The 26,576-nt window shown below is 38.0% G+C and overlaps 1 protein-coding gene across 1 annotated transcript in view; it reads left to right on the top strand.

Annotated features, from left to right (window-relative positions):
• The window catches only part of DLG2 (discs large MAGUK scaffold protein 2), a 1,975,700-nt gene that overhangs the window by 1,351,226 nt on the left and 597,898 nt on the right, over window positions 1-26,576 (top strand). Inside the window, exon 10 of the mRNA XM_063950647.1 lies at window positions 524-665. Coding sequence (XP_063806717.1) covers window positions 524-665 — 142 coding nt within the window. The remainder of the gene's footprint in view (window positions 1-523; window positions 666-26,576) is intronic.

Genomic DNA, 26,576 nt, shown 5'->3' with positions numbered 1-26,576 from the left:
GACTATCCTTCATTAAGAGGCATTCACTATCCAGATGACTTCCAGTACTTGTGGCATCATTGGTTGGCGTACCAGTCTCAAGTGACAGTCACTGCTGCACGAGTGCTATGGTAGCTACATGACCAGTCTTGGCCACAAAAACAGTCACTATTAACTTGGCCACATTGCGCTCACATCAGAACTTCTGTGGCGGTGCACCTCCAACTGTGGTCCACTGGGCCAACTGTTGTTTGGTCTCAGGGTCAAAACTGTAGGGAAAGACAATTTGTTGGAGTACCAAAGACAAAATGTTCTATGTGAATCTGGATGTTCCTATTGGTCAATGACACCCAGTAGTCATATACATACTATAGGTACTGTGTGCAGCAACCATGTGCTTCTGGGTTTATTATGGGCCTTGTCCATCACCCATGAATGTCCCCTTCAAGTATTTTCCCGACTTGTAATTCCTGTCCTGAAATTAATGAGACTTCTCTCCTGATGTCATAAAAGTATTTTTTTTAACTTCCTTTTTTATCCCCAGCGTATTCTCCGCCTCTTGACAGCCACATCCTCAGTACCGCAAACAACGGCACCTTGGAATACAAGAGCTCATTGGCACCAATCTCTCCGGGAAGATACTCTCCTATCCCAAAGCACATGCTTGTGGAGGATGACTACACCAGGTCAGAAAACGCCTTTCATATCTATTATTTTTAATACACCCAGCCTTATAAGATTGTGTCAGGACACCTCCTTAAATTGACATTGACCATGTGATGGTTTGTGCTTTGGACTTATACTTGAGGAGCTGCTGAATATGCTCCGAGCTTTACCATTTGCTGTGCTTAATTCTCTGGGATTTGCTGTAACTGACTGAAATAAACATAGGAACATTGCTCTGAGTTTCTCATTTACTTCAAAGTTCATGGGTCAATTCATTTAATATAATGTCACTTGTGGTGTTATGGTCTAGAAGCCCTGACGGGCAGGGATATTGACTCAGTATCTAATGCAAGCATAAGGATCACGCATTCATTTGGCTGGAAGTCACATCTACACAGACTGTGCCCTTTGTAAAGCAATGGCACATACATAGGTCCAAATAAACCGATGTGCACATCCCAACAAACAGGCCTGTGACCAGCAGATCAAGGAAGAGGAAGTTTACTGAGTATGGGGGAGATGTATCAAACCTTGGAGAGAGATAAAGTGCCTAAGTTGCCAATAGCAACAAAACCACTTATACCTATCGCAGTCTATAAAATGACAGTTATAAGACGATTGGTAGCTAGCGGCAACTTTTACATTTTATCTCTCTATAAGGCTTGATACAGCTCCCACTATATTTAGAAACTTGTCTCAGATCCACTATTGATGGAATATTCTTACTGTGTACAGTTTGGGTGATAGGTATCTGCAGGAGATAGTATACATGGCGGGATAGCCACTTTATGCTGGAGCTAGACAGATCTGAATGATAAGGTGAGATGGAATACTCGTTTTGGAGGTAAGCAATGCTACTTACCGCCGTGATGGGACATTGAGTTATAAATCGTCCCCTATGACATAAACATAATTCAGTGCATTTTGTGCAAAAAAAATAATAATAATAATAATATATATATATATATATATATATATATATATATTAAAATAAAGTATATACTGTACTGCTGCACCTTTTTATAATGACCACATGAACCATTGAGTTCATATACAGTACTGTATGTGTGTGTAAATATGGCGTTGGGACTAGCCAGTGCCTCCCCAGCCATTGCCCTCTCCGCACGTCACTGTCTTTGCCTATTAGCCTATTGGCTACTCTAACACAAGTTTTACGAGATGTTCGGATCCCACTCTGCCGGTTCCCAGCAAATGTAACCAATAATAAGATATCACATCCCGCATTGAAAATGCAGGATATGATAAATAGTGAAAAATAGTGTCTTAAAAGTGCAGCGGTCAGGTCTATACAGTAAGTTCCCACAAATTATCCCCAACCTGACAGACTACTTTGAACTTGATTTGTCAGCACTAAAAGTTCCTGCCTACAGATCTGCAGACATGCGGCTGTAAGCAGAAATGGAAATAAATTGGAAGCTAATTGCTCAACAGTCAGGCATTACAAAAATGCACCCACAAGCCTAAGTTGTGCGCATGTCGCAATGTGACCTCCCCTATGTGCACGCTTTGATTGCTGCCAGTCATCGTCATTATTACCCTATAATAGGCGCAGAAGATACACATCCAAACAGACACATTCTCACTTACGTCAAACTCTACCCACAGTGTTGCCTTGACCTAGTCACTCCTCGTCAGTCGCAGGTGTTAATGGAATCAAAATGCATATGACTGATCTTTGCCCCCACTGCGGAGATTGCGCACTGCAGATATACAAAAGATATGCGCTGCAGTCAGGTGCACGTTCAGCTCCGCATCAGCCCCATGATGTCTTGTCCCTTTGTAGTTGATAGCAGGATTGAAACAGGGCGATAATATGCCCTGTGCCGGCCCCACATCGCAAACATGTGACATCATCATGCCACAATAAAACGGCGGGTCACCGGGACCAGGCAAAAGGTAAAGCTGAGTGCTCAGAGTGGCGGCTCCACATGGGGCTTGCCAAACGCCCTAGGCAGCAGCTAAGCGTTCTTGGGACACTGGGGTCTAGGAAGGAACCCTAAGGTAGGTAGGTAAGAAGGTAGGTAGGTAAGAAGGTAATGCTGAGTGCCCAGAGTGTCCAAGGGTATCCAGGCCCAGTAAAAACTGCATTTGGCATGCAAGCTGTTGCAGGCACACTTCATGCCATTTACAGGTTTGGGATGCAGTCAATTTACCGACAATCAAAATCCCGACGGTCAAAATCCCGACAGCAATTGACCGACGGTCAAAATCCAGACAAGGTCAAAATCCCGACATGGACAAAATACCGGCATTTAAAATATCGACAAGCTCAAAATACCGACAGGTCAAAAAGCCGACATGAGTTTTTCATTTTTTCATTGAAACCGACTTGTTCATACTTTACCTTCCCAGTGGACCTGGAGGGGGAATATAATAGTGTGCTGAGCGCAGCGAGGCACCATACCCGATGCATGGCGAGCGCAGGGGACGCGGTACACTTATATGGTGTCCATGTCAACCTATGTCGACATACACACCAAAACCCAATGAAAAACTCATGTTGGCATTTTGACCTGTCGACATTTTACATGTCGGTATTTTGACCTTGTCGGTATTTTAAATGTCGGTATTTTGTCCATGTCGGGATTTTGATTGTAGGTATGTCATACCGATCCCACAGGTTTAACTGGACAGCAAATGTGCTGAACCGTAGGACCTGAGACTGGGGTGGCAGCAACACCCGTCCTCCTCCAGTTGCCACCCTGGATGGTTGTACAGCTTTAAATAATTATTACATATTTCATATATTGAGTTATTATTCATTTATTTTACACTTGCATATATTTTCCTGCGGTTGTACCGATTTGATTACTATGTCAAAATATTTAGCAAAACCGCTTTACAATAGCTAATCGCTCCACTGAAAACTTAAATCTTATTCATCATGAGGGGAATAAAATATTATGCTACAATATTCATCATTTGGTGCATCCTGTTACATCAGGAATACAGACACTGCGGTAAAAGCATTTTAATTAGATTAGAGTTAAATTATTTAAATGCAACGATGCACAGGGCTGGGTAACTGAATTAGAATGCACAATGTACGGCAATCCTTAAGGATTTGAAATGAAATAATGTATTGCTGGCTGATGAGTAATGTGTGCACTGAAGTTTTAAAGGAAAGTTATTATAAGAAAAACAGCTCCGTGATTTCCTGCATATTAATGGCTCTCTACGTTTTTTTTTTTCAAAGCTGGACATCATTTTCTCTTATATCTTCAGCTAGGAATGTAGTATACTTGGAAAAATATACAAAACGTGCTCACAGCTGTCTGCAAACCTAGTCACAGATTAGTCATGTATTTAATTATATCTCACTCATATATTCATAACTACTGCACTGAATTGAGTAAACAAGTTCAACATGAATTGTTAAAAATAATACATCCACCAGTTTACATTGGTAGGAATCTTTTGTCATTGGGACTTGTTACAGACAGGTTCCTTGGGTTTAAATGGCAATTGCTTTCAATATTCAGGTGTTCATGTTTTTTTTCTTATTGTGAAGGAGTCAAGTAAGAAAAAAAGTGGAATATATAATGCCATAATTGCCTGATTTTTCTACCTTCCTTTCGGGAGATCCGGAGGCAAGATAGAAAAAGATGAGGTGTGTGAAACGCGTTGGTGGAGTTGTGGCAAACATTATGTGGGGCAGTTGTATTTTGAAGCTCTGTCCACAGCAGAGCTCGCCAAGTGGCAAGAGAATAAGAATGCCACTAGTTATTTCTCAGGTGGTAACATGTACAATATAAGATCATGGCCCTTATCCACGTGGTGGCAGATGATCCTAAGTCTCACCCTAATTTGGTAGTTTCCTGGACTTTTATGGAGAGAAGAAACTATGTATAAACCATGTTGATTCTTCTAATCTGGAAGACTACTGACTACCTGTATATTCACAGATGAACCTTCTGGGGCTCAACATTTCACATGTGTTACTCCTACAGTCATTTTTAGATCTAGAATTCTGAGATCCATAAACATTCAGATATGCCTTCAAAACATTATTTAATCTGCCACTTCAAGTGACGTGTTCTCTAACACAGGAACCATCTCATCTAAGAAAATTACTTTTGTTTATTTTACTAATATATTGTGAGCCCGGGACTGCTAAATTAGAGAGGATAGATAGATAGATAGATAGATAGATAGACAGATAGATAGATAGACAGACAGATATGATTAAATGGATAGCTAGATAGATATGAAAACAATAGATAGATAGATAGATAGATAGATAGATAGATAGATATGAGATAGATAGAATGAATTAAAGATAAATAGATAGATAGATAGATATGACATATATATGTGGATAGATGAATGGATAAATGGATGTGAGATATATAGATGATATATTGATAAATAGATCTGAAATAGATAACTAGATATGAGATGGATAGATAGATAGATAGATAGATAGATAGATAGATAGATAGATAGATATGAGGTAAATGGATATATATGAGATAGATACCTGGATAGATAGATAGATAGATAGATAGATAGATAGATAGATAGATAGATCTGAGATACATGGAAAGATAGATAAATAGATGAATGGATAAATAAATAGATATTTGACAGACAGATAGATAGATAGATAGATAGATAGATAGATAGATAGATAGATAGATAGAAATGAGATATACAGTATGGATATATGGTAAATAGATAGATAGATATATGTGGATAGATGGATTCATAAATGTATGTGAGATAGATAGAATATAGATTGATTGATTGATTGATTGATAGATAAATAAATAGATAGATATGAGATAGATGGAGATAGATAGATAGATAGATAGATAGATAGATAGATAGGCATGGATAGATAGATAGATAGATAGATAGATAGATAGATAGATAGATAGATAGATAAATAAATAGATGTGAGATAGATAGAAGATACATTGAGAGATAGTTAGATATCAAATATCTAAATATGAGATAGATAGAGTTACAGATAGATAGAGAGATAGACAGACAGATAGATAGATAGATAGATAGATAGATAGATAGATAGATAGATAGACAGACAGATATGATTAAATGGATAGCTAGATAGATATGAAAACAATAGATAGATAGATAGATAGATAGATAGATAGATAGATAGATAGATATGAGATAGATAGAATGAATTAAAGATAGATAGATAGATAGATATGACATATATACGTGGATAGATGAATGGATAAATGGATGTGAGATATATAGATGGTATATTGATAAATAGATTTGAAATAGATAACTAGATATGAGATGGATAGATAGATAGATAGATAAATAGATATGAGGTAAATTGATAGATATGAGATAGATAGCTGGATAGATATGAGATAGATAGATAGATAGATAGATAGATAGATAGATAGATAGATAGATCTGAGATACATGGAAAGATAGATAAATAGATGGATGGATAAATAAATAGATATTAGACAGACAGATAGATAGATAGATAGATAGATAGATAGATAGATAGATAGAAATGAGATATACAGTATGGATATATGGTAAATAGATAGATAGATATATGTGGATAGATGGATTCATAAATGTATGTGAGATAGATAGAATATAGATTGATTGATTGATTGATTGATTGATTGATAGATAAATATATAGATAGATATGAGATAGATAGATAGATAGATAGATAGATAGATAGATAGATAGATAGATAGATATGAGGTAAATGGATGGATAGATAGATAGATAGATAGATAGATCTGAGATACATGGATAGATAGATAATTAGATGGATGGATAAATAGATATGGGCTAGATAGATAGATATGAGATAGAGGGATATGAGGTAAATGGATAGATATGAGATAGATGGATATGAGATACATAGCTAGATAGATATGAGATAGGTAGATAGATATGAGACAGGTAGATAGATAGATCTGAGATACATGGAAAGATAGATAAATAGATGGATGGATAAATAGATATGAGATAGATAGATAGATAGATAGATAGATAGAAATGAGATATATGGATATGTGGTAAATGGATAGATAGATATATTTGGATAGATGGATTCATAAATTGATGTGAGATAGATAGAATATAGATTGATAGATAGATAAATAAATAAATAGATAGATATGAGATAGATAACAAGATAGATAGATAGATCTGAGATACATGGATAGATAGATAGATAGATAGATAGATAGATAGATAGATAGATAAGTAGATGGATGGATAAATAGATATGGGCTAGATAGATAGATAGATAGATAGATATGAGATAGAGGGATATGAGGTAAATATATATATATATGAGATAGATGGATATGAGATACATAGCTGGATAGATATGAGATAGATTGATAGATAGATAGATAGATAGATAGATAGATAGATAGATAGATAGATCTGAGATACATAGATAGATAGATAACTGGATAAATAAATAGATATGAGATAGATAAATAGATAGATACAAAGATAGATATGAGATAGATAGATTTGAGATACATGGAGAGATAAACATTGATATACAGTATGTGAGATAAATATGTGACAGATAAGTCACTGATAGATATGAGATACATAGACACGTATAACATATATTAATAGATCTCTCCAGAAGTACACATAAACATCACAGACTTATTGGATGTTTTATTAATTAACAAAACCAATGGCACCTATACAGTATGTTTAACAACAATGATATGTACTTTGCTTGCTTTTTGTCCTGTTCCTGTGATACATTTTTATTTTTTTTGGTAGTAGATTTTAAGTCAAAGACCCACATGGAGACTCTTCAGCGGACATGGCTTGATGTAACCATGCACTTCCAAATCTTGGACTCTCTAATCTACATAAAACCATGTTTGTTGCATTGTATGCGATGAAGAATTGGGATGTCCTGCAGATATATTATCACCCACAGTGTGTTTTTGTTGCTCTGATGACTTTCCTCCATTTTTTAATGAAGTGGGGTTTTTTGTTTTTTAATTTATTTATTTTTTGTTACTTTTAGCCACCGAAACCATCACATCTCTATTTACTCTTTTCATCTGAAATATTATAAAGACTTCTGGTACACAGAACTATTTTTTAAGTATAGTCTACATTGGCACAACTAATATATTAACAATTTAAACCAATCACTTTCATGTTTTACTATACAGTGTAACATCTATTCTTAAATCTTTCCTTTTTGTTTTTGAATATTGGTGAAAACTTTCACACATGGCACAAACTGTAACAAACGTAACACATGGACTTACCGAGCTTTCGGGTTTTGCACTATTTTATTTAAAACGCCATGGCACAATATTAACCAGCATTGCATTTTCTAGGCATGAGATAGTTGTGCTGTATAATGTTTCTGCATAAACAAAATTTTAGAATATTTACTAATATGTAAACGAGCTTTCAATATCCCACTGATCAGACACAACAGTGGGATTGTATATTTTTTTAAGGTTCAAACAATGCTCTATCTAACTGTGATTTATATACTAAGAATATTGTAAATTAGCTATCACTAGTTAAAAGCATTGCAGATGTTCGTGCAAGCATTAGGCTATTTACAGTATAAGAGGTATAATAAACTACTTAGAAAAGTATAAACGGTCATATGTATCACAGGGACCTTCAACTCCAGAGCACTTTAACTGGAACACGAATCATAGGTTATTGTGAAAAAAAATAACAACCTTTTAATTAAAAAGTATGTATGTATATATATATATATATATATATATATATATATATATATTAGTGTCAACTATACATTTTCTAATAATTTACAAAGTATTTTACTTTTTTTTTAAAATTGCTTTAATTTATGCATTTTTGCACAAGTAATTATTTGGCCACGCTGGCAAAACCATAAATTAAGATTTTTTTGCACAAGTAATTATTATTTGGCCACACTGGCAAAACCATAAATTAAGATTTTTTTAAAGTACCCAGTAAGAGCTGTACTGTATTATATCATTTAATGCAGTAAGATAACTTGGAGTGTAATATTGCCATTAATCTGATTCTGTATAATGCTTATTTCCAAAGCAATATTTTCAATACCACATTTGTGGATGATGATCAAAACAGCCATAAATCCTGCTTTATAGATTAAAAATCTTATTTAAAGGACACAGTAGCATCTGTGACATTGTAAAATAATAAATAAATAAAAGATATTTTAGATCTGATCATAAGGTTTCTAATATGCTCCTCTTATACATAAACAAAAAAATGAAAGATGTTAGTTTAACAACCTGACATACTTTCAACATTTTTCTAGCCATAACCTAACTGTAATTGTCAGCTCTATATATTGAGTTGAATTTTTTTTATCCTTATTATGCCCCACCATTTAGATCCGCTCAGTGTGATGTAGACCACGATTGTTTGCCCTTTCAACCTAAAACTCTTCCGTGTTTCTTTTTATAATCTGCCAGTGGTAGAAATACAGTAGAAAAGAGATCCAATTAACATTCTCATTAGTAGTGTATCTATAATGGGTGGAGGCATGGGAGCCAACTTTCCAAAAATTGTTGGGGGTGTTCACATTATATCCAACATATGACTAAAAAATGCTATGAATAGATATGACTTCAGAAAGCAAAAATATTGGGGGGTTTACAAGCCCCCAAAGTGGTGGCTGGTGGACCTCCATTGCTGAGAACCTGTAAGTCAAGGTGGACCTTTATTGCCTACAGTATATCCAGAGCTTTATACTGCTGCTAGAATTTTTTTTTATATCTGAAGGAGGAGAATTGTGGCCCCAATCTTCTAGGAGAGAAGGGGCTTAATTCAATCTAGGAAGTTAGGCATGAAAATAACCTTTCATAGCCTGGCCAAATGGTGCACTCTAGGAGGCTTGGACGTAGTGACAAAGCTCCTTACCAGGAGAATAAAAAATAATTCTGGCAGTTATATAATAACTTGGTGCAGAGGATCTCAATGGCTCTGTGCATCCTTGGTGCATGAGACTCATGTTTCTGTGCAGTGCACATCTTCCACCCATTATATATGCACTGTTTCTGGGATTGTTAATTGGATTTCTTCCTTAGTGTATTTTCCCCCAGCTCTTCCAGTAAACAGCTACCTGAGTTGGCGGCAATGGTTGGTGTGTATGCACTAGTCTTGTAAACAGACGAACTTAGTTTTTAAAACACACCTGTTTCCCAGCACCATGTTTCGTCAAAAGACATTTTTACGATACATTACAGTTAAATAGTTATAATTAAAAAGTAATTTATTGCAATATAAAGTTACTGTCTTTAAATCTTTTTAATATAACTGTTGTAATCTCTGCGTCATGGCTGCTAAACATAAGCACATTTACTGTCAATCGAGGCAAATATTTGTCAGTAAAAAAGTGGTCATGCAACACTAATAAATATAATGTACAGAAAACATTGGTGGTTTGGCTGCTATGCTTGTGGTTCCCCTATGGACATTCCTAGCTCTCATCCAGTCCTTTTGTTTAATTTTATACTGTTAGTAAATGCAAGCTTCCAAAGGTCAATGTTTCCGCATTGAAGTATATTAGTGAATAAGCAATTCAACCAACTTCTTGTACAACTGCAAGAAACAATGTGTGTGTGTGTGTGTGTGTGTGTGTGTGTGTGTGTGTATATATATATATATACTGCACACACACCTATATGTATATATATATAGTGTACATATACATACATATATATATATATATATATATACACAGTAAACACACGTGTGTGTGTGTGTGTGTGTGTGTGTGTGTGTGTGTATACACACACACACACACACACACACACACACACACACATACTATATGTACAGTACATATAAACTCGGGAGGACTACAGTACATGACCTGAAAAAATTTCCCTATGTTTTATTCTCAGGCATACTTTGTGCCTTAATCTACTAGTATGTTACTTTGTTACATTTGCTGCTTATTTAATGGTGATCCAGAGAAAATGATGTAATAGTGTCTTAGTTGACATTCAAATTAATCTGTTGTGAAAACGAACAATTTTGTCAACATTATTTGATTTTTCATATGAAATTATAAATAAAATGTATCAGCTAAGACTTACACTATATCAGAGGCTTGCAGGCTAAATCAATATATTTTCTTAAAAATAAATGTATTTATGCAAAAAAAAATCTCATTCATTATCTCAATCATTATTCTGTAAAACTGAGATTTGTGTCACAATTAAATACACGGAGGTCATGAAATTCCTTGTTCTCTTCCCCTGGTTACTACAGTATCTCTTGGTTATTGCATGAGTATCCTTTATATAGAAAATAAAAGGATAATATTTAAATCTGCATGATTCATACATTCAATAAACCATTATGTTCTTTGGTCTGAAGTGGAAATATTGTTGCTGTAATACTGTATCTTGCGCTGTTCCAGAAATGTTACATTAATGTGACTTTGCTATTGTACCATTTGAGCACATTTGCAGCTACTGTGAAGTACCATTCTGTGCTGTAGACTTAAAAAACTGCAGCATAAAATACGTTTGCAAATTCTTCACTTGGTTCAATAATAAAGTTTCCATTTATTTATTAATAGATCTTTGTTTTCTACTTGTGTTCATTATGCTTATGAAAATTATGATCTTGCTTTTAATTTGTATTGTACTTAAAATATGTGACTATTTTATGGATTATTTTCCTTGAAAGGAAAAAATGTTGGTGCTTCTATTCAATATTGTAAATAGATAATTTATGCAAATAATACATTTCATTGAATGTGTTTTTTTTTAAGTGTCATATCACTCAAGAGCCATTAATAATTGAAAATAATACTATTTATATGTTATAGACAATCAGACCATTTGGCATAGCAAGGGTTATTTTTATGATACAATGCTGTGAATAGACATTTGCAAAAGGCCAGTTTAAAATATTCCTATGCGCATATTTTAAATTACAATGATAGAAAACGAACTAGTGTTTAATTGTGATATCTGTATATGAAAACCATATACATAAGATTATTTTCAATTCATATCTGCACTATACTGTATTTATATTCATACCAGCACTTATACCCAGCCCTCTCTGCGCCATAAAGGTCATGGACTGAGTACATTTATATTAAAGCAGAAATAGTTACCACTACCGTCATTTGCATAAAATGCAAATGATAGTTTACATCAATGAATTGATTGCATAGCAAAAGAATTTAGAATATATTTAAAAACTTTTATTTTATTTTAATTTATTGTTCATCTGATATTATTTTGTCTGTAAGATGTGACGTAGTTTTATTTTTTAATTTTATTTTTTTGCAAAAATAAAACCTGACTCTTCTGCAATATACATTTCAGAAAAAGACAAATAAGGATAGTACTGATTTTTTTTCTCTTTGCTATTAATAGTTTGTTGCCCTCAGATTTTTATTTCTCTAAATAAAATTCTGAACGTTGTTATGATGAAAGTTATGATTAAAAGAAACTTTAATGTGCATTCTGTGCCAATAGTTACTGAGGACTAAATATATTATTCATTGCACTTAACACGATTACCTGTATTGAGAGGAAAAGAAAAATGTCAAAAAGGGTGCAGAAAATGCTGTAAACCGTTCTACATGTGACTTTTTACTTGAATTTGTAGTTTGTAACTTTATCAAATCAATTAAAGGCACAATGTTGTTTGGAACAATATTTTTGTCATGCTTTTTTTCCTTTGGTGTATGTGTGTGCGTGTAATTAGCATAATATCATTGATGAATTAATAATTACCAGTGCAGTATAGCTTCAAAGAAAAGAATGCTAGCATGTTACGACTTAAAGTAGTGTTATTAATATACAGTGTGTTAATAAAATTAATTAGATACTGCTGGGGCGTTTTATTTATTGCCTTAGTTTGAAGCTCAGTTAAGTATTGTGGATAATTTATTTATAGGTATACTATATTTTAATCTCTGTCTCTGATTTTACGGTATATAAATGTAATTTTGCATCAGGGGCTGGCTGGCGACTTTCAGCCTGGGGGCAAACACAAGAATGTGGCTATGAGACAACCGGGGGGTAGCCCTAAGATCTAAAATTAGGAAGCCAGAGATACTGACATTATCAATAATATGAAAATAATTATTAAAAATATCAATTGCTTAAACCAATATAACAATTATTATTTTAAGGTTGATTAGTGCAGATGCAGAAACATCCTATAAAGCAGTCTTAAAAAAGTCACACATCACCAGACTCTCAAAGAGTTCTTATCGAAACATCATACTGTTTGACACTTGATCAATTGGTTTATATCCTGCAATAATCCAGCGTGGACACTCAGGATAAGTTGGGGTTGTGTTACCGAGCGGGCAGAATGTAGGGGTCAGTATTATGGCCGGTGGTCTCCTGACTGATGGCCACATTACTACATCCCACCAGGATCACATATTTTTGGTTCAACAACCTGCCTCATAGATGTGTTGAATGCAGTTTGCACACAGCTTGAATAGTGCTGCCAAAAGCACAGACCAAGCTCATTGTCAATTAGTGCATAAGCAGTATATGTAAGTGTAATTTTTTAATTAGAACTGTGCATCCAACATGCAATGTTATTGTCAAGATCCAACTGAATAGTGATTTAGTAATTACATTACTCACAGCAATGCGATCTTTAGAGCCTCAGGAACTATGGGGCAGATTTATTAAACCTGGTGAAGTGATAAAATGGAAGATGATAAAGTATCAGCCAATCATATCCTAACTTCCATGTTACAGGCTGGGTTTGAAAAATGACAGTTAGGAGCTGACTGGCTGATGCGTTATCACCTCCCACTTTATCACTTCACCAGGGTTAATAAATCTGCCCCTCTGTCACTGTCAGAAGCAATATACTTGTATCATGCAAAAAAGCTGGAGACAAGATGGGGTTACACCCAGAAATCTAGAGGCCCCCAAAACTTTTTGCAGCCCCCAGGGTTAGTCCGTAGGCCAACATGGTTGGTAGAAGGGAAGTACACGTGCATCCACAGGTTAAGGGGTTTGGCCAGCAGAGAGGAGGTGGGGCTGTGTGCTGTAGCAGTAGCAGGCAGCGCAGCTCTACCATGGGTGTGGTTGGATCAAATGCCGATGTGGAGTGCAGCCAGCCTAGCACACAGTGCGGTAAGCGCGCTACTGATGCAGATCACCCACACTGGCAAACTAAGCATAGGTTGTCTAGCTGGTGATCTGGGTCTAGGGTGTCCCTGAGAGAGTCCAGCGCTGGGTGTACACATTGCCCACACATGGTGATTGGAATAATAGGAAGCAGGCAGCAGGGAGGGCTAGAGCTGCAGAGGGGGCTGGCCAGTGACGCACTGATAGTGATGTCATCGGCGTCAGCCTCTGAAGTTGGACTCTTATAGACCTCTTGTCCCGTACTGGTGGGACTGGTTACCCAAGGACAGGCGGCCGGGAGACAGATGGAATACACTGCCCCACCACTCTGATTGTATTTATAACACAGTTGGAGTAGCCGGGGAGCTTCTTCTGCTTCTCTTCCGAACAATAGGCATGTGATGCAGTGTGTGGCTGCAGCCAGCTGGCTACCCTAAAGTTGTAAAATTGTAACAGCCTGGGGGGCAGATGGCACCCTGCCCCCCCCCCCCCCGAACCAACCCTCCAGTGCTTTGCATAAACACCTTAAACGTTGATAAAAAGCACCCTATATGACCAGAACTTCATCTGTCTAATGAATTCTTTACACAAGAAAGTAATTGTCTACTACAACAGTTTAGGTGTTACTTTAAATTACACAGTATATATATATATATATATATATATATATATATATATATATACTACAGTAAGTGCCGGCTCTCCCATCCGCTCCCAATCATGCACCGGGTGACCGCATGTAGAATTACAATGAATACATGGAAGTGTGCGGCACTCCAGGCGACTTTCAATAAACGACTTAGGACAGTAAAGTATCAGCAATGGAGGTGTTCTTGCTATTTAGGTGAGTGTCTTTTCTGTTATTGTTTTTAAGCCTGAGGAAAATGCATAAAGCATTGAAACGTTGCTGATACTTTACTGTCCTAAGTCGTTTATTGAAAGTCGCCTGGAGTGCCGCACACTTCCATATATATATATATATATATATACTATATATATATATATATATATATACAGCAAATGGAGAAAGGCGGCACTCCAGAGGCTCCACAAATAGTTAATCTCACCACAAGTGTTTCTTGTAACATATTAACGTTTCGGGGCCAGTTGCCCCTTTCTCAAGACATGTCTTGAGAAAGGGGCAACTCTGCCAGAAACGTTGATATGTTATAATAAACACTTGTGGTGATATTTAATATTTGTGAAGCCTCTGGAGTGCCGCCTTTCTCCATTTGCTGCATACTGATGGGTGCAATCCACTTAAGGAGGGCACCGAAGCACAGATAGACCCAGACAGGTCAAAGGAGTGCTGGGACGTTTGGATTTGCTATATATATTTTATATATATATATATATAGAGAGAGAGAGAGAAAGAGAGAGAGAGAGAGAGAAAAAGAGAGAGAAATATGTCTTGGAACTCGTCAGTTCCTATAACAGACAATAACTAATTTAATAAAATAAAATAAAATACATTCAACAAGGCTGTTGGCACAAAAAAGTCAGATAAATACAAATACCTGAAAATGTGTATCATTTAGAATTAAAAACAAAACATGAAATAATTAAAACAGTCTCACTTATTTGAAATCTTGCAACAAGTTTCACGGCTCCATGACTTCCTTAGGCAGTTCTGGTCATATAGGGTACTATTTAACCCCATTTAAAGTGTTAAGGCAAAGTTATATTTATATGCATTAAAGTCAGCCCCAGAGATTATCTTGTATTGTATATTGGTCATTGGAAGACATTTGGGAAGCTTCTGTTTATTTCCTTGGCTGTAATCTTTAGACACTGTGCACCAGCCATTACTGCTTTGACCTTATTTATAGGTATTCTTAACCACAAATAAGGCTAACCATAGATAACACTATAGGTGGCCTAACATCATTCTGAATTGTTCTATAACACATGCAGAATAACCTGATATTGTTACTTTCATGGCCAGGATATGTGTGTATACATATATAATTCAGCTTTATTAATTACATTGATTGTTTTGTATATATGTGATTTGGCACAGCATAGAAATATATCAATGTTTCACCTTTAAACAATATTTCTAGTTGGAGAATAATATTGTTCTAGGATGCTAAAACATTGTGTTAAAGGCACTGCAAAATCTTCCAATATTTTGGATTAGGTAAACAGGAAAATGTATGAAATCATTCACAAATGAGTCTTATTTTACAAAAACAAATCAAGTAAGTATTAAGATGTTTGATGGACTATGAAAAATAGTTGAGTAATTGGATAATGTTTCTTATAGTAGGTTAGATTATAGCATGGAAAGTTAGAGCTTCCAAGTTCCCTTAAATAGCAGCATTTAAATGGTTTATGCTTTTGATACTTGGGGAAAGCTGTTCTTTTTGAGGTTTCGTTGTTTGTTATACAGGTTGAGTATCCCATATCCAAATATTCCAAAATACAGATTTTTTTGAGTGAGACTGAGATAGTGAAATCTTTGTTTTCTGATGGCTCAATGTACACAAACGTTGTTTAATACACAAAGTTATTAAAAATATTGTATTAAATGACCTTCAGGCTGTGTGTATAAGGTGTATATGAAACATAAATGAAGTGTGTGTATGTACACAAACTTTGTTTAATGCAAAAAGTTATTACAAATATTGGCTAAAATTACTTTCAGGCTGTGTGTATAAGGTGTATATGAAACATAAATGCATTTTGTGCTTAGACTTGGGTCCCATCGCCATGATATCTCATTATGGTATGCAATTATTCAAAAATACGGAAAAAAACGATATCCAAAATACTTCTGGTGCCGAGCATTTTGGATATGGGATACTGGGATACCTGTATACATTTTGAAGATGGCAATAAATAGTACCCACTTTTAAAAAAAAATTAACTACATTTAAATATTCTATTGTACAGGAGGAAACATCAAATATGAAAAAAAAATATCTCCAATAAAGTCTTAAAATCCATAACATATATTTACTAACCTTCAGATAGGATTATGATCCATGAAGAAGTGGATTATAGATATAATATGATGCCAAGTAATCAAGGACTTCAGCTTGCACTGTATTAGATAACAAGGTTATATACAACTAGAAAGAAATTCCTTACAACTACAAGTGATCCTTATAACAGAATAAGACATTAAAGGGCAATAGACAAAATACTAGTATGGTTCCTTTTCTTTTGCATTTGTGAAAATCAAAAACACATGGTAGGTCAGGGTAATCAGTGTCCATTGGGCTTTAGTTGGGAGCTTAGGTTACATAATACATTATCTAGCTTTGATATCACTCATATGTGAGGCACAAGAGTACAGTGCCTCTACACAAAGAAGCTGAACCTCTTTTTATTTTTAAAGGACACTACAATGGCAGAAATTTGTTAAACTGAATTTCACACCCATTGCACATTACATTGCATAAGGTCACCAATAATCAATATTCTGAACTGTAGTAAGTACACAGGCATGATAATAGTAATAATAATATTAATAATATTATTCATTTTATATACAGAAGTTAAAACAAATTATACAGCAAAGCCTCAGGGTAGGCTATATCCCTTTTATTCAATCTAGCCAAAGAAAAAATTCTATTCTGGATAGTTGAAACCACTGGGAGAAGAATGCGAGAGTAAAAGGGTCGGGTGGCTCACGTGGTACCTTTTCTGGTAAGGTCAAATAATATTTACTTTAACTCATAGAAACACATTTTGTGTAATTTTATCGGTTCTTATATAGTATAGCTAAATAATTTATACTATTTAAATAATGTTGATTCACTTGACAAAGACTTATTGTAGTTTCCTGCCATGCACTTATATTTGCGCAGGACTATATTGTATTAATTTGATTTATATAATAAAATCTGATTATTACTAAAATTATTTTGTGATTAGGGTGTAGTTATATATATTTTTTAAAAGACTTAAGCAGGCACATTTAAGAACTATATTAGTGCACAGAATCGTAGTCTGTTCTTTAAAACTTTTTCTACAGCAGAAAATAAAATACATATATTAAAGCCTATTCCGATTTCATTTTTGCAGGTGCAGTCAGTCGGTAAAGTTAAATTATTGAGAGACCGACTAACGCTCCGCAACAAGCCAGGCTGTCCAGAAATTGAGTTTGGGAGATTAGAGAAGCTTGTACCACACAGATCATGCCCGATCTGTTCCAGGTGAGATGAGGAACTTTGACTGGTGTCAAAATCCAGTTATTATGACACTAATCTTTATCAATATAATATTGCACTATTGCACAATATTTTGTAAATCTTTTTTTTTTATCCTCGGTGGCCAACTCATTTACTGTATTTGATATAGCGTTCTATGTAAAAGTAAATATGCCACTCTGTAATTACAAATTTTCTAGTAGTTTTAGGACATACAAAGAAAAAAAGAAATCTCACTTAAAAAAAAAAAAAATTATATGCTAGCTTTACAATACTTTTCTACTCACAAATTCAATATATTTATATTAAATTAAGTTTTTCTTTTTATATACTTAATATTTATTGCTATGATTTATTTAGCAATAAGTCTTATAAAATTGAATTTACATTTTTACATTTGATCATATAGCAGTTCACCTACATATGATGCATACACAATTTTATAGAGCCAATAATTATGAATAAATGACACCACTTAATATATTTTACATTGTATTTAATCTTGTTATGTAGCTACGTGCAAGCTATTATTTTCTGTTATTAGTCCTTTAAATGCTTTTTGCAGTATTCTTAAACACACTTAAAATCCGATGGTCTTGTGTGAATATTTAAAGGTGACTCCTCCTTTCATTTTTAGTTCTGCATTCTTTTTCTTCTTCATTTTACTCAAATAATTTTACAACAAAGTAAGAAAAGAGAAACGGGTGATTCTCCGTGATGCCCGGGACAGCTACATAAATTCAAATGACTTACTGTACTTCTCCAAAATACCAAGATTTTAGTGGGTCTTAAGTTATAAGGAAAGGCATTGCTACTAAGTAATGAAGTTTTCATATAACAACAATTTCTTAACAGACCAGTTTAGAAGGGAAAAAATAAGATTTTAAACCTACCGGTAAATCTTTTTCTCCTAGTCCGTAGAGGATGCTGGGGACTCCGTAAGGACCATGGGGTATAGACGGGCTCTGCAGGAGACATGGGCACTCTAAAGACTTTAGAATGGGTGTGCACTGGCTCCTCCCTCTATGCCCCTCCTCCAGACCTCAGTTAGAGAAACTGTGCCCAGAGGAGACGGACAGTACGAGGGAAGGATTTTTGTTAATCTAAGGGCAAGATTCATACTAGCCCACACCATCCACACCGTATAACATGGAATATACGAACCAGTTAACAGTATGAAACAAAACAGCATCAGCCCGTTACTGATCAAAACTGTAATATAACCCTTATGTAAGCAAAAACTATGTACAAGTCTTGCAGAATTTAGTCCGCACTGGGACGGGCGCCCAGCATCCTTTACGGACTAGGAGAAAAAGATATACCGGTAGGTTTAAAATCTTATTTTCTCTTACGTCCTAGAGGATGCTGGGGACTCCGTAAGGACCATGGGGATTATACCAAAGCTCCAGACCGGGCGGGAGAGTGCGGATGACTCTGCAGCACCGATTGAGCAAACAGGAGGTCCTCCTCAGCCAAGGTATCAAACTTGTAGAATTTAGCAAAAGTGTTTGAACCCGACCAAGTAGCTGCTCGGCAAAGTTGTAATGCCGAAACACCTCGTGCGGCCACCCAAGAAGAGCCCACCTTCCTAGTGGAATGGGCTTTTACCGAATTTGGAACCGGCAATCCAGACGTAGAATGAGCCTGCTGAATCGTGTTACAGATCCAGCGGGCAATAGTCTGCTTAGAAGCAGGGGTGCCAACCTTGTTGGCTGCATACAGGACAAACAGTGCCTCTGTTTTCCTAATCCGAGCCGTCCTGGCTACATAAACTTTCAAGGCCCTGACTACATCAAGAGACTTGGAATCCTCCAAGTCCCCCGTAGCCACAGGCACCACAATAGGTTGGTTCATATGAAACGATGAAACCACCTTAGGCAGAAATTGAGGACGAGTCCTCAACTCCGCTCTATCCACATGGAAAATCAGATAGGGGCTTTTGTGAGACAAAGCCGCCGATTCGGACACCCGCCTCGCAGACGCCAAGGCTAACTACATGACCACTTTCCAAGTGAGAAATTTCAACTCAACTGTTTGAAGAGGTTCAAACCAGTGTGACTTAAGAAACTGTAACACCACGTTAAGGTCCCATGGTGCCATCGGGGGCACAAAAGGAGGCTGGATGTGCAGCACTCCTTTTACAAAAGTCTGAACTTCTGGGAGAGAAGCCAATTCCTTCTGAAAGAATATAGATAGGGCCGAAATCTGTACTTTAATGGAACCTAACTTCAGGCCCATATCCACTCCTGTCTGTGGAAATCTTCCGTAGGAGCATTCTTGGCTTCACACCAAGAAACATACTTCCCCCAGATACGGTGATAATGTTTCGCCGTCACCTCCTTCCTAGCCCTTATCAGAGTAGGGATGACTTCCTCCGGAATACCTTTCCCAGCTAGGATCCGGTATTCAACCACCATGCCGTCAAACGTAACAGCGGTAAGTCTTGGAACACGCAGGGCCCCTGCTGCAGCCGGTCCTCCCTGAGAGGAAGAGGCCATGGATCTTCTGTGAGCATCTCCTGAAGATCTGAATACCAGGCCCTTCGAGGCCAATCTCGAACAATGAGTATTGTCTGCACTCTTTTTCTTCTTATGATTCTCAATATTTTGGAGATGAGAGGAAGAGGAGGGAATACATAGACCGACTGAAACACCCATGGTGTCACCAGCGCGTCTATCGCTACTGCCCGAGGGTCCCTTGACCTGGCACAATACCACCGAAGCTTTTTGTTGAGGCGTGACGCCATTATGTCTATTTGAGTAAGTCCCCAAAGTCTTGTTACCTCTGCAAAAACTTCTTGATGAAGTCCCCATTCTCCTGGATGGAGATCGTGTCTGCTGAGGAAGTATGCTTCCCAGTTGTCCACTCCCGGAATGAAGACTGCTGACAGAGCGCTTACGTGATTTTTCGCCCAGCGCAGAATCCGTGTGGCTTCCGCCATTGCCACTCTGCTCTTTGTCCCGTTTTGGCGGTTTACATGAGCCACGGCTGTGACGTTGTCTGATTGAATCAGAACCGGTAGTTCGCGAAGAAGATTCTCCGCTTGTCGTAGGCCGTTGTATATGGCCCTCAATTCCAGTACGTTGATGTGTAGACAAGCCTCCTGGCTTGACCATAGTCCATGAAAATTTCTTCCTTGTGTGACTGCTCCCCATCCTCGGAGGCTCGCGTCCGTGGTCACCAGAACCCAGTCTTGAATGCCGAACCTGCGACCCTCGAGAAGGTGAGCACTCTGGAGCCACCACAGGAGAGACACCCTGGCCCTGGGGGACAGGCATATTTTCTGATGAATTTGAAGATGGGACCCGGACCACTTGTCCAGAAGGTCCCACTGAAATGTTCTCGCATGAAACCTGCCGAAGGGGATGGCCTCATAGGTTGCCACCATTTTTCCCAGTACTCGAGTGCATTGATGGACTGACACTCTTTTCGGTTTTAACAGGTCTCTGACCATGTTCTGGAGTTCCTGGGCTTTTTCCATCGGGAGAAAACCCCTCTTTTGTTCCGTGTCCAGAATCATGCCTAAGAAAGATAGCCGAGTCGTTGGAACCAACTGTGACTTTGGTAGATTTAGAATCCAGCCATGTTGCTGCAGCACTCTCAGGGAGAGCGACACGCTTATCAGCAACTGATCTCTCGATCTCGCTTTTATCAGGAGATCGTTCAAGTACGGGATAATTGTGACTCCCTGCCTGCGCAGGAGCACCATAATTTCCGCCATTACTTGGTGAAAATCCTCAGGGCCGTGGAAAGCCCAAACGGCAACGTCTGAAACTGGTAATGACAGTCCTGTACAGCGAATCTCAGGTACGCCCGATGAGGAGGATATATGGGGACATGAAGGTATGCATCCTTTATGTCTAGTGACACCATAAAATCCCCCCCTTCCAGGCTGGAGATAACTGCCCAGAGCGATTCCATCTTGAATTTGAACTTTTTTAAGTACAGGTTTAGGGATTTTTAATTTAGAATGGGTCTGACCGAGCCATCCGGTTTTGGGACCACAAATAGGGTTGAATAGTACCCCTTCCCCTGTTGAACTAGGGGAGCCTCGACAGCCACTTGTTGACACAGTTTTTGGATCGCAGCTAAAACTATCTCCCTTTCTGGGGAAGAAGCTGGTAAAGCTGGTAAAGATTTGAAATACCGGCGAGGAGGTATGTCTTCGAATTCCAGCTTGTAGCCCTGGGATACAATTTCCATTGCCCAAGGATCCACGTCTGACTGAACCCAGACGTGGCTGAAGAGTCGAAGACGTGCCCACACCGGGGCGGACTACCTCAGTGGAGCCCCAGCATCATGCGGTGGATTTAGTAGAAGGTGGGGAGGACTTCTGCTCCTGGGAACTAGCCGTAGCAGGCATTCTTTTCCCTCTACCCTTACCTCTGGCGATGAAGCAAGAGCCCTGACCTCTTCTGGATTTATGAAACCGAAAGGACTGCATCTGATATTGTGGTGTTTTCTTTTGCTGTGGGGGAACATAAGGTAAAAAAGTAGATTTACCCGCGGTAGCTGTGGAAGCCAGGTCCGCGAGACCTTCCCTAAATAAAACCTCACCCTTGTAAGGCAAAACTTCCATATGTCTCTTTGAGTCGGCATCACCCGTCCATTGGCGGGTCCACAGAGCTCGCCTGGCAGAAATCGCCATGGCGTTGGCTCTCGAACCTAGCAGCCCAATGTCTCTCTGAGCGTCTCTCATATACAGGACTGTGTCTTTAATGTGACCTAAGGTCAATAAAATGGTCTCCCTATCTAGGGTATCAATGTCAGCTGACAAAGTATCTGTCCACGCTGCTACTGCGCTACAAACCCAAGCCGACGCTATTGCCGGTCTGAGCAAGGCACCCGTATGTGTATAAATTGATTTTAAGGTAGTCTCCTGTCTGCGATCAGCAGGATCCTTGAGGGCTGCCGTGTCTGGAGACGGTAGCGCCACCTTTTTGGACAAACGCGTTAAAGCCTTGTCCACCCTGGGCGAGGATTCCCACCGTAACCTGTCCTGTGCCGGGAAAGGATACGCCATAAGAATTCTCTTGGGAATCTGCAGTCTCTTGTCTGGAGTTTCCCAAGCTTTCAAATAACTCATTCAGCTCATGAGATGGGGGAAAGGTTACCTCAGGTTTCTTTTCCTTAAACATGCATACCCTCGTGTCAGGGACAGACGGGTCATCTGTGATATGCAAAACATCTTTAATTGCAATAATCATATAATGAATACTTTTGGCCACCCTTGGGTGTAACCTCGCCTCATTGTAGTTGACACTGGAGTCAGAATCCGTGACGGTATCAGTGTCTGCTACTTGGGACTGGGGACATTTCTGAGACCCTGAAGGACCCTGTGACACAGTCAAAGCCATGGATTGACTCCCTGTTCTATCCCTGGACTCTGCTTTGTCCAATCTCTTATGTAATAAAGACACATTTGCATTTAAAACATTCAGCATATCCATCCAATCATGTGTCGGCGTTGCCAACGGAGACACCACAATCATCTGCTCCACCTCCTCCTTAGATGAGCCTTCCACTTCAGACATGCCGACACACACGTACCGACACCCCCACACACTCAGGGATATATCTATATGGAGACAGTCCCCCAATAAGTCCCCTTGGAGAGACAGAGAGAGAGTATGCCAGCACACACCCAGCGCCACCAGACACCGGTATAAAATCCCAGTAGTACAGCGCTTTTATATAAATATATATAATTACACTCACTGCGCCAATTGAATGTGCCCCGCCCCTCTTTTTTGCCCTCTGTAACCGTGTTCAGCAGGGAGAGTCCGGGGAGCCAGCTTCACTGCAGTGTGCTGTGGAGAAAATGGCGCTGGTTAGTGCTGGAGGACCAAGCTCCGCCCCTTCAGCGGCGGGCTTGGGTCCCGCTCAAATTATTTATACTGGCGGGGGTTTATCAATATACCGCCTCTACTGTATCCAAACTCTATGCCAGTGTCCCTGGAGGTTAATATTGCTGCCCAGGGCGCCCGCCCCCTGCGCCCTGCACCCTTACAGTGCCCGCTGTGTGTGTATGTGTGGGAGCAATGGCTGCGCGTTACCTCAGTGAAGATCTGAAGTCTTCTGCCGCCTCTGAAGTCTTCTTTCTTCTTAATACTCACCCGGCTTCAATCTTCCGGCTCTGTGAGGAAGACGGCGGCGCGGCTCCGGGACGAACGGCGAGGGTGAGACCTGCGTTCCGACCCTCTGGAGCTAATGGTGTCCAGTAGCCTAAGAAGCAGAGCCTATCATTTAAGTAGGTCTGCTTCTCTCCCCTCAGTCCCACGATGCAGGGAGCCTGTTGCCAGCAGCGCTCCCTGAAAATAAAAAAACTAACAAAAGTATTTTTCAGAGAAACTCAGGAGAACTCCCCTGCAATGCACCCAGTCTCCTCTGGGCACAGGATCTAACTGAGGTCTGGAGGAGGGGCATAGAGGGAGGAGCCAGTGCACACCCATTCTAAAGTCTTGTCTCCTGCGGAGCCCGTCTATACCCCATGGTACTTACGGAGTCCCCAGCATCCTCTAGGACGTAAGAGAAAATTTAAAAGCGTGTGATGCACGGGACTTCATGTTCACTTTTTGGAGAATCACCCAAACACTTCTAATACTAAAGTAACAATCATTGCATCCTATATCTTAATGATAGGTAAATGAAGTACAGCAGATGGGACATATTTGAGGCCCTGGGATAAAATTTCTGTTGCATTAAAACCAGTTGCCAAAGTAAGGAAGTTCTAGATGTAATATTTTTTTTTCATCTATAGTTAAAAAAATAGCTACAGTAAGAACGCATTTTATCATGTGAAAGAAATAAAACAAATAAATAAAAGTAGAATAAATACAAATAAAATTAAAACATTTACATTTAATATATTTTCTTAAATAAATAAAAAATGAAGCTAATATAAATTAGAAAAAGAAAATATGTGTACCACAATTCCCGTTATACATTTGTATGAAAAAAATATCCAGTATTATGCATGTCAGCTTTCTATTATCAAATTAGACAAAATTAACAGTGCAAATTGGCAATCCAGACACAGACTGTTATAGAACCTAAACAACAAAAACAAGAGGTGATTTTAGCATATTGTATTAATGGCGTAATCACGCTAGCAAAATGGTTAATTGATTGATAAAATGTGTGAATAATATAACATTTATTAATAACATTTAAACTTAATGCAAATTAATTAGTGTATGTCTAATCAAATGATAAAGCTCTTTGATAAAAAATCACGCATACTGTAAAGTAACCAATATCAAAAAAATGAAAAAAGCAGAGCTACTGTACACTGAATCCTTCTCTCTGATGGCCAATGCATACCACCTTGAAATTCAGTTATTCAGTGGAAAAGAGTCTAATCTTTTAGATCTAATTAAATATAGGAATTAAATTAAGGGTGTGTCAGAAGGTATTTAATCTATCATTTCTTGCCACTTTTATACATTTATCAACAAACAGCAATTTTTCTTCTTGCAACAGGGTATGGGGGGTTTCGGCCGTAAACTAATAGTGCGCTGTATTAATATGCAAAGTATGTCAATGCACATACAGTAAATATGTCACCAAGTAGATTTGGGTTTTGTAATTTATATGTTCCTGTGGTGGCTGTATTATACTTTAGTAATGGAGCTGATGCAGAATTGTGTTTGCTGAATGTACCTTGCGTTAATTCTCCCTGCACATGCACCAAAGCTGAGCGCTATGCAGACCTTTTGCAAATAGTACAGGGTTAGTACCCCCCAATGATGATGACTTGTAGCAAACCAGGCTCATAAACTACACAAGCAGATGAGAGTAGATCTTGAGATGCGGACGCAGTTGCATATTGATAAATATACGTATCTTCCATTCATGTTTCCTGTAAGCGATGGAATTCGGATCTGTTTCCTACTCTGCATTGCCTGCAATATGTCTGTATGGAGTTGCTATGACCTTTTGGCTCTTTGCCTAAATTGCAGAGCATGGGGCTGATAGGAGTTAATTAACTTGTGCGACCAGTATCTATATAGTAACATGGGGCTGATAGGAGTTAATCTACTGAGACCAGTATGTCTATTACTAAGTATTATGTCTAATACTATTTAAGAGGATTCTAATAGAAATCTATTAGATCTATCAGATGTAGTTTAGCAAATTGTACTTAGTATGTACAGCATATTGTTTGGTTTGCTGCTCACCTGGTGATTCCTTTTTGGCCGCAATCATTGTTTAACAAACTGGACAATGATTTTATTCAGACAGGCCCTAATAACTCTTCCATTTAGCACATTCCTCCTTGTTTACCAACTAACAAATCAAGTGATGGATCTGAAAATCTCCCATGTAAGGGTCAGTTCTCCTATACAGGCTAACGCGTTTCTTCATTTTGTAGCAATTTCATCAGAGGCACATCCTTATAGTAATGTAGCACACATTCATAAGCTGGTGAGCAACAAGCTAAGCAAAGTTCATATTCCCTTTTGTAATATTCTGGAGTGCACCCCATAGGAAATATATAGTGCAGATATTTCTGTTTTCTATTTATATTACCACCAGTTGCCATCAGAAAATGCCCATCTGATGTCTGTATATCTGTTGAAAATTCTAAAATAAATACTACCCCTGCCAGGTGTCATCCTTAACTCAGAAATGTGTTTTATTCCCCACATCCAAT

The sequence above is a fragment of the Pseudophryne corroboree genome, chromosome 2, assembly GCF_028390025.1.
Source record: "Pseudophryne corroboree isolate aPseCor3 chromosome 2, aPseCor3.hap2, whole genome shotgun sequence".
Lineage (NCBI taxonomy): Eukaryota > Metazoa > Chordata > Amphibia > Anura > Myobatrachidae > Pseudophryne > Pseudophryne corroboree.
This window is presented reverse-complemented; position numbering and strand designations above follow the sequence as displayed.